The following is a 13170-nucleotide window of genomic DNA, read 5'->3' on the forward strand; positions in this document are numbered from 1 at the left end:
TGCCCTGCGCCAAGTCAACAGAGTTCCGTTTTGCCACCACCGCACTTCCCTTAAGTCGCATCCTCCGGACCATATCACCATGCTCATCCGTCGGTGGCCCACCTCCCTTCCGTCTCACCACTCATTTACCGTCATTTGCCGCTGGTGACGTTCCTGGCACCAGCAGGCACAGCCCAGCGCAGTCCAAGCCAGCACCAAACGACCATCACCATCAGCCACTACCACCATTCAACACACGCAGCTCGTGACTCGGATCCGGTTCTCCCCCTTTCCTGCCCCTCGGCAGCTGTCGTCGTGGTAATAAGAAGGAGTAATTTAAGTGTTATGGGTTGGTTACATTTAGAAGACGCACGCGTGCACAGGTAAATTGCCAGTAGACTCAGATGTGTGGGCGTAGTTGGTTCCTCCTTGTTGACATTCCTTTGTCATCTCTCTAGCGCCTCATTCACCCTTACTTGGCCTTTTTTCCTGCCTTGGCAGCGCCGCTGGCCGTCCCCGCCTCCCCCGCGGGTTTGCGCTTGTTGCCGCCCTTGGCTCCCGCTGCAGCGGTGGCCTCCAGGGAGGGGGCCTCCTCCACCGGGATGGAGCTCACCCACTCCGTGGTTTCAGCCAGCTGTGGGTGTTGCGAGAGGGGAAGAAACAAAACGGACATCTGGAAATTATTACAACCAGAAACGAGTCAAAACGGCCATTGATCGGAAGGTGAAAAGATGGTACGCGTATCACGATAACAACCAAGACGCGTCATTTTAGCAACTCCCAACCCTTTCAACACTGGTCCCGTAATTACTTATAAATACATATCGGGGTTGATGTCCTCGGAGTAGAATCTACTGAGCAACCAAGACGAGTAACAAGGCCAATGAGAAAGAGGACGATGAACAGGAGGGGCGCGGCAGGAACGATACGGGTGCACGTGATAGCTACATCCACACGCACGCACGCTATTACGGCCCCGGCCAGGCGGGGGGGTTGGGGACAAATTTCACACGCACCCTCGGATGAGCCGGGTCCACGAGGAACAACGTGAAGCCAATACCGCAGGCCACCTGATGCGTGTAGCCCCCGTCAAGCGGCTCACACTGGCGGGTAAAGTCAATTTCGGGGGAGGGCGGGAGACGCAAGTGGAATGTTGGTGTATAGGGGTAGAATGGCCAGCACGGCACGTGTATGCGAATGAGACACAGGGGAGACAAAGCTCTACGCCAAAGGAACACTTCTGCTGTAGACCCACCAATCGCGACCGCCCCAGTGCCACTCGTCTCCCGTTATCCACGCGCAAACGAAGACATACATCCGCCACACACGCCTGACCTGGGCTTATTTGTACACCATGTTGTGCTGTATTGGTGATACATAGCACAACATCGACCCGCGGCCGTGCAGGTAAACTTTCACACACCTTTGCACACCTTTCACACACACCTTTGCTGGGTTGGCAGAGCTCTTCTTGTTGGGCCCAAATCCCAGCTCCCCGTTGGTGGCTGCACCCCAGGTGATGACCGAGTTGTCGGCAGCCGCGGCAAAGGTACCCGGGCCGCACGCAAAGCTGCGGACGTTCCAACCCACTAGGTCGTTCACGGGTACGGGATACCTGCGTTGTGTATTGAGAGGGAAATATGATGCGAAAAAGTGCGATTCAATTGGCCCTGTCCAAGCCACGACAATTCAAAGTCGGCGGCAGCTTCTGAAGACCCTTGTGCCAGATAATTCAGAGAACTACCCGGGAGGGGTGTATCCAAAAAGGACAAGAGAAAAAGCGCAAAACCTTTTGTCTTTACGAGCTTGCGGTGCGACGTGTGCGGAGATGGGGCAGGGGAAAAGAGGGAAGCGGTAACCGGAGAAAACCGGAGGAAGAAATAGGAACCAGAGAGGGCCCGAAAAAGGTATGGCAAATACGAATAGCGTGAAGCGCTACTAGTTGAAAATGGGGGTAAGAAGAGCCTCAATAGAAGTGCTGTTTGATGCCTTACAAGGCAAATACTATTGCCCTCTTTTCCCACCGCTTCAGAAAAGCCCCACAAACGATTTCTCCCCCCCCACACACACACACATACGCGCGCACACACACATTCCAGCGAAGCTCACATTTGGTTGTCGCCATTAACCTTGAGCTTGCCCCAGCAGTGCACCTGACCCGCAACACCCGTGCAGAAGGAAGAAGTGCCGCCGGCAGCCAGCTGCGGCAGACAGTCGTAGACACAGAGGGAAGGAGGGAGGTGGAACGGAAAGAGAAAAAAGGATCAGGGCGAGGGAGACTAATTGGAAGGAAGCACGTCAAGCGCGTATGCAAAGGATAGGAAAGCGCTGAATCCAGATGCTGTCCTCGAGGGAGAGACAGCGTTTACGGATTTCAAGTTGGAACACTCGGTACGTGGGGCAGCTAAACATAACGCCATGAGTCAATATGCAGATTACAACAGCCCCGTCGGTACCTTGAGCAGAGCAATGGTTAGGGGAGCAGGCGAGGGGGCAGGGATCCTTTTTCGCGGACACATTCACAATACGCAAGGATAAGACGAAGGTGGGCGGAATGCGGGAGTCGGGGACCTAACAGAAGACGACACACCGTGGACAGACAGGGTTCGCGTGCCTGCACATGGCAAAGGGTTATTAGGTTACCATGAAAGACGGCGGGCACATGTGCGGTCGGCCGCATCTTTTCGGGGCGTCTGGGAATATACTGTGTACCTACAATGGCGTCCTTGGGCACCAAATTACGGCGGGTAAAGACCTCGATCTTGCGGGGCTTGTCCTCATCTTGCTGAATCTGGAGGCACATGCACGTTGAACAAGAAAACAGACGCGACGGCAAAAAAGTTCGTGGAAGGGTCGATTAAGTGCATCATCAACGGTGGAAAATAAGCGTAAATCAAATCAGTCCCGGCATTCGTCAGAAGGACGAGAGCAGGCGTCGGGGGCGCGGGCAAACGATACACACATCCACAGTGACAAACTGTTGCACCTTCACCACCACCAAGTCAGGTCTTTTGTCCTGCAACCCGATCACATTGAAGACACGCACAAACTCACAGATGCGCACTTCACCTCCCCATACCCTCCCCCCCCCTTGGCCATACCCTACCTTGTGTCCCAACCGACCGTAGCCGCCATTGCCCCAGCTGTAGCAGGAGCCCTGATCATCATAGCAAAGGCAGTGGTTGTGTCCAGCTGCGATCTTGAGCACCGTGACGTCGTCAAGTCCGGCTACTCGGCGGGGGGTTGCCACAGCCTCATACAGGATCTGGATGCTGGCTGCGATGCCGGCAGAAAGGGAAGGAAAATTGGGGTTAATGACAGCTAACGGATACATCAGGGAGGGGAAGGGCTGGTAAAAAGATTGAAAACTAGGATGAAGTTGAGTAACGGACAAGGACACAGGGGAATGGGAGGAAATTGAGAAACGGACTTTGAAATAATTTAGCTGCTGCGCCACAGGTCCCGAAGCCGTGGATGATACTGAAACGCTACACGCGATAAAAGCCAGAAGCCAAGCCGATAAAAGCCAAGCCGACAGAACAGACGAAGGAGATAATATGGGTGGAAAGACTAAGAGGTCCGCACGAAACAGGAAGTACGAAGGTTATAGGGTACTGATAAGGTTGTGCTTGTAAGAGAAAGCGCACACACCAGCCCCCCCAAAAGAGATCTCGTCGGACAGTACTTCACCCAATTTCCTTTCTTTCCACGCCGCCGCGCACACTCACAGTCCTTGGCATTGTACGAATGGTCCACTCCATCGCCAATCACACCGTACTGGCCGTTGCCTGCCGTCATCACCTGTCCGGAATAGGCCGGCATTTCCAGTCATAGGCACATGTATGGAACACGAGGGGAGAAGCCTTGGCGGCCCACAGTCTCCGCGCGACAGAAGTGACAGCTCCGAAACCACCCAGTATACGGCTTCCATTCTGTCCTTTCCGCTCAAACCCACATTTCCCTAGTGATCTAGCAATATGCCGTCACAATCGTCACATGCCCACGCACCAAAAAATACCCCAAAACAACTGTCCATGAAGTTGCTCGTCAGCCGTTCCTACTCCTTTTTGCTAAAAGAAAAATACAGCGATCCCAAAGTCATCGGGAATTAGATTCGGCACGGCCCTCCTTCCTACCCGGCCGCCGCACAACCACATGGTGAAGTCGATGCCACACGCCACTTGAGTGCAGTTCTCGATAACGCAGCGAGTCGGCGTCAGGATGATGTCTGCACCGAGGGGAACGTTCAGCGAAAAAAGACAAGCAACATCTGAAACAGTCCCAAGCTTGCATTTTTTAAAGCATAACAAACATTACCCTGCGAATATCAGGACCAAATCCAAGTCCCATGGGGGAGCCGGTTGAGGAGCCGAAGAATGGATTGCAGAACACCAATCGTGTTTTTCGAAAAAGTGGAATCGCACATGCGGCACCTTGTAACGAAGTTCCAAACAATTCAGCTCCCTCTGAACTGATATGGGCGGAAAAATGGAAAATGGCCAACGGGTCTCCGACACGGTAACACGATGATGACATGGCACGATGGTGTTGACGCGAGGAGTCGCATCCAACTATGCCCCTGCTACAGGAATAAATGTTAAAAATGCCCCAATGCACTCCGCCAGGGCATTGCGCGAAAGGGTTGTCTGGGACGAATATAACCTAATATCAGACACTCCCTTAAACAAGCCGCCGTAGCAGCAACTGACTACTGAGTTTCCCAGCTCCGAAAATAATTTAAGCAAGACATGGAAAATCCATACATATGCCTAAGCTTACAATATGCCGTGTTGTTCCTCCCACTCGACACTACTTCCAAAATTGTCGATATACACGACCTGTGCGAAGGTTTACAACAATAGAACACTCAAGTTCTGCCCACGCAAACAACTTACCTTCTTTGAGCGGCGCCTTAGCGGGCTTGACCGAGCCTGTGCCGCATTGACCCTGCCGAAGAAAGAAAGAACGCGTGAGACATGGGTCTGGAAAGAGCACACACAAGCACACAAGAGTCACACTAAACATGTGGACAGGCATACTCAATACTCTGCCAGATGAAAAATTACAGCTTTGCAAATCGTTATCGTTATATTACCGTTTATCTTGTTCCCCATTCCCTCAAGTCTGTCCCTTGCCATGTTTCTTGTTTCAACCTTTATCACTCTGCGGCCCACGTAATGGCCCCTCTTCTCATCCAAGGACAGCCGTGGGTAACACCCCCCCCCAAAAGTCGGTTACTCTGTCTCTTCCTCTCTTCCTCATTACGCCAAGTCTGGGGTAGGCCATACGTGCCAGCGGTTCCAGCGGCGGCAGCTCATATGGAAAGCACGTAAAACTGGTCCCACGCGTGTTGTTGTTGCTGCTAACAATAACAGCCGGGGCTGCTTCTGGAGCCAGCGGAAAGCTGCAGTTGCCGCGTTGCCAATCCCTCCAGTGACTCTCCCTAAAGAGATGCTCACATGTATCGCAACACCGAAGCCACTTAGAACTTAGGGTCACTTCAGCTTGTTTTGGTGGTCCGCCAAAATGCAAAGAAAGCCTGTGGCGAAAGGCTAAATTCACCAATCCGCCTAATCGCCAGTTCACCCATAACAACCCTCATTGACGCGAATTCAAAGGAAACTCTTTCGGGACATCTAAGACATCCATTCTTCACTTCGTGCAGGATGGTTGAGGCCACGCCGGCGTTGTGTTTGCCTTCTTTGTAAACCTTAACCCCTCCGCCCTCACTCCACCCGACATCACGGTAACCCTACATGTGCTAAAGAGACCACACCACTCGTTCTCTGGATAACATCTTCATATTGCCAGAAGGCCTTCACCGCCGCTTTCCCCAATTTCTACCCAGCGTTCCCCGGCCTATCGTCTACACCACAGCTCAACATGACATGACCTACGTGTTGGTTGATGCCCCAGGCGTAGGAGCTGCCATCTTGGCATACACAAGCGCTATGGTTGCGGCCGCCGGAAGCTGCAGCATGGGCAATGCAGAAAGGAAGGGAGACAAGGAGGAAGATATGAAGCAGTAGAGGGGTACCACGAAATATTTGGTACTATCACCGTGAAGCCGTTGAATGGTTACCATGAACTCAATGCGACAAGCATCAAAGGAACATGGAACTTCACAGAACTATAAGCGCCGATCACCGGGGTAGGGCAGGAACACTACAGCAGAGAAGAGAGCAGCGAATTACCACAGTCGACCCTCCATTCGGCAAAGGGATACGTTCGGGGAATACTATCGTATGATGTGTGTGTTTGTTGCGGAGAGGGCGGGCGGGGGCGATCTTTACAAGGGAGAAACCCATATGGACGGAAGGTCCACAAACGAACTATTCAAGGTAGACGCAAATAGCACCAAAACAGCTGCCCGAAGCAGCTCCCAAAACTTGCAAAAAATGAGCTTGCTTGTTTTCCGTACTTGTGTACACAAGTACACCACTTTGTGACGGTGTGCTGCTGCCGTATGACAAGTAGTTCTTACTTATTGCACCTCAAAAAGGGCTTTTGGTCACTGACAGTTGGCACTGATCATATCTGACTATTAGTCACCGTCAGCTCACGCCGTGAATGCGAGGCATCTCTGCTGCCAAAGCAACGTAATGAGTGGCGCAGCTAGCTAATCCGCTGACTTACGCAAAAGTTTACAACGGAGCTATAATGGAGGCAAAGAACACAGGAGAAGAGCAAGATGAGTCCGCTCCTTCCATAGAGAAGGAAACGAAAAAAGCCCTATGAACGCATGCCGGTGTTATGCCATGTGAGCTTTCGGGGAGTGTTGGCATTCAGGTAGGTAGCCCCCGAAAGTGCCCCCACAGACATATAGCCAATACGGGTGGTGTGCGCCACCTCCTGAGCTGCCCATTTGAGGAGGGAGGTGTAATAGCAGTGCGGGTGCGGCCTGGGGACCAAGACGCCGAAAGCCAAGTGGGCGGCCGCGGTCATCTTCCAACAGCGGCGAATTCCCTCCAACCACAAACCCCACCTCCCCCGGCCCCCCTCCTCACCTCCGATCACAAATTTTCCATCCAAGCCAGCCACCTTCGCAGGCACGTTGCGCTGGGCAAAATCACCGTGGCCCAGTTGCCCTTTCTGTAATGTGGTGTGTAATGGCATTGTTTCGATGCAGAAGTGGGAGGGTGTAACATCGAGTGTTGCGTGGTTAGTGGGCAGTGCCGGACAGGAAAATATTGTGAAACCGCGCAAAGCTATGCTCGCCAGGAATCAAGCGGACTCTAAATACTAATAAGCTCATATCCTGCTTCTTAAATAGAAGCAACACTACTTCGCGGATTACAGGTGAGAATGTCCCATGCCGTTTGGGCTCACCAGGCAGGCCAGGACAGGGCAGACGAGGGTTACAGCACAGCGCTGCTCACAGTATGGAATTCCAAAGCTGGCCTAGCGCTAGCAGTTTTCCCCCCTTACTTCGTTGCGGCCCCAGCTCCAAAGATTGCCCGCTGAATCTCCAACAAAGCAGTGGCAAGCAGCAGGCCCGGCTGCGATGAACATAACCTTGACATCCTGTGACGTGCATCGTTCCAAGGTGTGAAGCATAATTTACTTTAATAGCCAGATACTCATATTCACCGGAAGCGTTAGGAAAATTCAAACCCCGAGCACCGCGACGCTCACATTGAAGGTCTTGAACCGAGTGGGGCGGAGCAAGTTTGGATACTGTGACTCCTTGTCCAAATCTTCCTTCTTTGTTTTCCCTCCTGTGCGGCCGAGCTGTGGGAAAGGAAAAGACGGTTCACAGCGCGCGCACATCTGGCTGCAAGTTACGGTAGAGTCCACGCCCCCACCTGCGCATAGTCGGTTCCACCACAATACAGAAGAACGCCACCTTCCCATGCCTTCTGCTCTGTGGCCGGTGCGGCCATAGCGATGAGCGCCCTTCGCGTGCAACGCCGCCGCGATGGTCTTTATGCTGTTCAAAAAACCCTGAACGTCTCAACAGAATAAATGCACAATAGTATAATACCTAATGTTACGTAGTGTCCTGTGCGCGATTGGATTGGTAATGTTGCCAAGAATTCAATAGGAACGTTGCTCGCTTTGGATGATTCAATGATCAAACAGGAAAACGACGAGGCCACAGTCTCTCAAATCCATGAGATACCTTTTGGAATGCAGTATTTCTGTAACAAATAGTCCTTACGTTTATCATAAAACTACGAACTTGTGTGTGCGAAAGCGCGGGCTGGAGCCGAACGTGGCCACCTCGTCCCTAGGCCTTCGTTTGCCAGGTCTAGGACATGTAATACAAAAGGTGTAAAACAATCTTTTTCCGGTACGCACACGCGCAAGAACCAAGTACGCTCCGTGACCCATGGGCCATTCCTGCGCAGGCCAGATAGCACACGTGACATATATAAACGGTCGCCGTCTTGACGTATGGATCAGCCTTTGCCCCGTCCATGAAGGAAACTCATGACACAGATACTTTCAGATCGCTCGTTTCACGAGTTGTGCGAGCCGCAGTTATATGATCGTACATAGTACGAGCTGAAGCCTGACAAACCCACTTCCTTTCCTATGGCTTTTGGTTTGGCAACAAGCCACCCATTACACACCTACAATCTGTCTTCACGGTTGTAATCCCCTCCTTTCGTTTAGTTGCTCAACTCACCTGTTCACTGTCATGGCGGTGCTGACTATAAACCGCGTGTCAGGGTCCGCGCAGGGCCGCATCGGTTTACGCCTTGATTTCTTGCATAGCGAGAGTCGTTTTGTGCCCTCGGAAAAACTACCTCACCCCAGTTTTTGCATAGGACTGCGACCCTACCTCAGCGTACGGCTGAAGGCTAGGTTGGCGCGGCTTGAGCGACCACACACACAGAGATTAGGGGAAACAGTTTAGCGGTCTGTGCGCTCATAGATAGCCCGCCCGATAGAAGGAATATTCTTGGCGGGCGCAAAAGTTACTGAAAGTGGGATAGCACCATAGCCACAGCCACAGCCACAGCCACAGCCACAGCCACAGCCACAGCCACAGCCACAGCCACAGCCACAGCCACAGCCACAGCCACAGCCACAGCCACAGCCACAGCCACAGCCACAGCCACAGCCACAGCCACAGCCACAGCCACAGCCACAGCCACAGCCACAGCCACAGCCACAGCCACAGCCACAGCCACAGCCACAGCCACAGCCACAGCCACAGCCACAGCCACAGCCACAGCCACAGCCACAGCCACAGCCACAGCCACAGCCACAGCCACAGCCACAGCCACAGCCACAGCCACAGCCACAGCCACAGCCACGCCGAAACCAGATTCGCGCTTCACACAAGCCTCACCAAGGTATGTGTGGTATGCAGGTTGATCGATCCATTTTTGCCAAACGCGGACCTTCATACAAGACAGGTTCGAAGTACTGTGCCTGAGCATTTGAAATAATAAACAAAGCAAGCTTGGACATTTATTTGGTTAAGTCACCGATCTGGGCAGCCAGACATCCTCCATCGGGAGCTTCTGGGGCTTCGGGGCGAGGGTGTGTATTCCTGGGCTGGACGTCAGGCCTGTTCTCCTGTCCACGAGGCTCTCGAAGGGTCGCAAGGATGGCCGGGAAGGCCAGGGTCCCTTGTTACGGTCCGTTATAGGCTGGGTTGGAGTAGGAAACGGCCCACACGGTGCTTTTTCACGGCGATTATCCCGATGTCCCAACGTCCCCAACGCCACCACGAACATCATCAGTGCGACGGCAAGAGAGTTTATAAAGTTCTGAGCCTTCAGCAATGAGTTGCTGCTCCATTCCTTCGCTATAACATAGATGGCGTTGCGGATGGCTTCTTCCAGTGACTGACTGTAACTTCGTTAGATACAAGTTACAAGTTCGGCGCACGCAAGTGCGGGTGTGTGTCCGTAAAAGCCGGGGGAGGGGGCCATGGACGTTGTATTGGCATTGATGCGGGTACACGGGAGGTCATCAGAAGGGCCTTGCTGTAGATTTTAGCGGGTAGTCTTCCTAGGAAATTGTACATGTGGATCAGAGCCTGCCGGATGTTCACACCCAGCTGGGAAGCCAGGTCCTGACGGCAGCGGTCAGCATAGGCATGGGCAGTTCTCCATGCTACTGCCTGCAGCGGATACGACGGTGCAGTAATGCGGCCTTGAATGCGGGCCAGTCTTGGACAAGGGCCTCGATTCCAGCTTACCAGCAGTTAACCTCATCTCCCAATTGATAAGCAGCAAACATCAAGCAATGCAGCCGCCTCCCAACCATGCAGGTGGCTGAAGTGCTCAATACGTCCCATCCATCGCCTTGCACTGCTGCCGAGCTGGAAGACAGGAACAGAGTTGGACTGGAAGGATGTGGATGAGCCATGATGACGTGTTGAAGTGTAATCTGAGATAGTACGAAGGTGAAGAGGCATGAAGTACAGTGTACGGAAGCGGCAACGTAGCATGGTAGTACCGTAGTACGGTAAAGTGTCCGAAGTACGGCGTACAGTTGCGGTGATGTCGTACCGTAGTACTGTTATATGGTACTTGAGTATGGCTAATAGAGCTCTGTAACTTGGTCTCAATACCTAGCTGCGCGGGCGGCCGCCCGCCAGGATGTAATCCAGACATTTTGCGTGCAGGGACTGCTTACTGCGCGGCCACTACCTCGACCCTTAGACATTTGGATACGGAGATATATATTTTAATGATGAATACCGAGAGCATCGAGATTCGTTCGAATGCAGCGGAAGGTATTTTAGCAGTGTAACGTTGAGCGGCGTCCAGCCCAGGCTTTGGATCGAGAAGAGGTAGATACAAGACCTCGTTTGTTGCAGTTGTCGGTTTACGGGCAGTCAAAACTCAGTTTGAGAACCCTTCGAGTTGGTTGTCCGTATCCGCGAATTGATTCCCTTCAGGGAGGGTAGGACACCAGGTCGGGAAGAGCAATTCTTTGGGCTGCCCCGGTCGCACAATTCCTGTGCTTCCCTAATTCGACAACCCGAACAGGCCAATGCTGACTGTCGGAATGTCCCTGCCAGGCCCATTCATGTCCCTTTCAGGCCACTTCAAGGGCCTGTCCCGGCAATATAACTTGTCCCGGGTGTAGCCCCCGTGCCAATTTAAACCCTTGTACCGAGCAATTTCGACCAATTGCGGGGTCGGCCCGGAAACTCTCAGGCAGGCGTCCAGGATCGCGGGAGTTGAAGGAACTTTACGAAACTCTGTAAGGGGAGCACTCACAAGTACCTCTCGTGCGTACTGCATCGGTATCGATTCCGGTACATGGGGCAGGAAGTGGCAGGAACCCTACACGCCTGGTTACTGTACTCCATACTCCGTACTCATTCATTCATACATTCATTGTGTGTGTGTGTGCAACGAAAAGGTACCACCACCCGAACCTACCCGAACCAGAGGTTTGTGTGCATGGCGAGCCGCCCACGATATAACACCCCTTTCATCCCATCCATTCATTCATTCATTCATATATTCATTCATCCAAATATTCTCACAGATGAAGAGATGTAAACACGTGCCTTGCCCTGCACTGTGGTGTGGCCCGGCACAGTGTAACACCCCATTCATTCAGTATAAGGAGGTCTCCTTTCGGGTGCTTTTGATTCGACGCCCGGACTTCTGCCCGAGTCCAATGGCCGCGTCCACAGCGGCCAGCGCTTCGGCCAGCACCCGTTCTTTGACCTTTTGTTGTCGCGGCTGGCGCTTCTGTGTTAAGTCTGCATCAGCCCCCTTGCGACGAGAGGGCTTCTTCAATACATGTCGCGTCGTGCTGCCACCCTCCGTGTCTGCCAGCTCGCCTTCAGCAAGCTACCAGTCGTAGCTGACACAATAGCTGCTCAGCTCCTGCACCAGGCACACATTGCTGAATGTAATGGCCGACAGTACTCAGCACAAGGAACCAAACGCTGTTTCCACTTCAGCCTTACTTGCACCCGTGTGCTCCTACCTGTTCACATGATCCCTCCCGGCAGGTCTGGCCCGGGTCTTACACCCGCGATCTGGACCAGGTTGTCCACCGGTCATTCGGTTGCGCTTGAAGTGGTGGCCAACAGTACATCACACAAGGAATTTTTCTTCCTCTTCCCCTTTGTGTGTGTTACATGGCTGGGGGGTGCATGACCCCATACCTGTAAAACTACCCATACGTGCCGAAGGCCCAAGGGCAATACTACAACGCCTAAAAGCCACGGAGAAAAGGAAACACCGCAGACTAGCGTTCAAAGGGGATAACTGAGTTTCGGTGAGCCCACATACGTTCCAACATCCTCGCCAGACGTACTGATTCCCATTTCATGGCCTCCAACATGCTCTGTTGATGATCGAATCCCTCTCCAGCATGAATATCATTATAGGCTGGGCATTCCAATAACACGTGTTTTTCATCCTCGATTCGGCTATTAGTACCACAACAGTGGCAAAACCGCTGCCCCCTGGGGACATGGTACTTGCCCCTTCGTGCTCTGTTTGCCTCCAAAGCCCAGCAACATAAACGAAACTGCATTAGCTTACGATGTGTAAACGAGGAATGAAAACCTTAGCATGTGTTGGCCACATGACGGCTGCGGCTTCCGAAAAGGGCAGCCCCATCCAGTGCTTACACTTCGCCATTTGCACTCCCGGTTGCTTCCCATCTGATGGGTACTCCTCTGACAAGACAGTCAGACGCGCATAGTCCCAGCCGCTCATCAAACGCTCTCTTAGTGCCGTTATCATCGCTCCTTCGGGTAGAGGTCTACTAAACAACCAGTCAACGCGCTCCTTTACCCCCACGACTACCCTATTGGTGTGCATCATACTCAACTCCTAAACGCGCGAGACGGATCAGGTTGACGACCAAGCGAGTGTACTGTTGATGGCATTGAGGGGCCCCGTTCAAGCTGCTTGCCGACGGGACTGTACTTACCTTGGGCATTGGCTGTAAGCTGCTGTGACGCCGTTACTGGAGCTTGCGGCGCCGCCACAAAGTACAGCAGTATGAGCAGCGGCAGCGGGTATGTCGGCTTGTTTTTTCGTAGTGGAGGATATTGGTTGGCCATCGCAACTGCGGCGGATACGTATGCGTCAAGGCGGGCCGTCCGGATTGTCGAATGGTGAGAGACATAACAAATGCAACGAAGTGCTGCTGAAGCTTCCAACAGACACGCCGGATAGCCGGCCTCCCCCTCCGCGGTATCCCAATTATTGCTTCTTGCTTGGTGTCCCGCGTGCGCCAGCTTACAATGTG

The 13170-nt window shown here is 53.0% G+C and overlaps 1 protein-coding gene across 1 annotated transcript; it reads right to left on the reverse strand.

The window, feature by feature from the left end:
• Positions 1 to 319: 319 nt before the first annotated feature.
• VOLCADRAFT_79393 (uncharacterized protein) lies at positions 320 to 7536 on the reverse strand (the record flags this gene model as incomplete). Its single annotated transcript, XM_002946941.1, has 11 exons — positions 320 to 613; positions 996 to 1082; positions 1426 to 1594; positions 2089 to 2180; positions 2696 to 2770; positions 3086 to 3255; positions 3708 to 3780; positions 4116 to 4249; positions 5873 to 5950; positions 6987 to 7071; positions 7408 to 7536. 11 exons carry the CDS (start codon positions 7534 to 7536, stop codon positions 452 to 454), a joined length of 1254 nt encoding a protein of 417 aa, XP_002946987.1. The 3' UTR covers positions 320 to 451.
• Between the last annotated feature and the right edge of the window lie 5634 nt (positions 7537 to 13170).

This window comes from Volvox carteri, assembly GCF_000143455.1.
Source record: "Volvox carteri f. nagariensis unplaced genomic scaffold VOLCAscaffold_4, whole genome shotgun sequence".
Lineage (NCBI taxonomy): Eukaryota > Viridiplantae > Chlorophyta > Chlorophyceae > Chlamydomonadales > Volvocaceae > Volvox > Volvox carteri.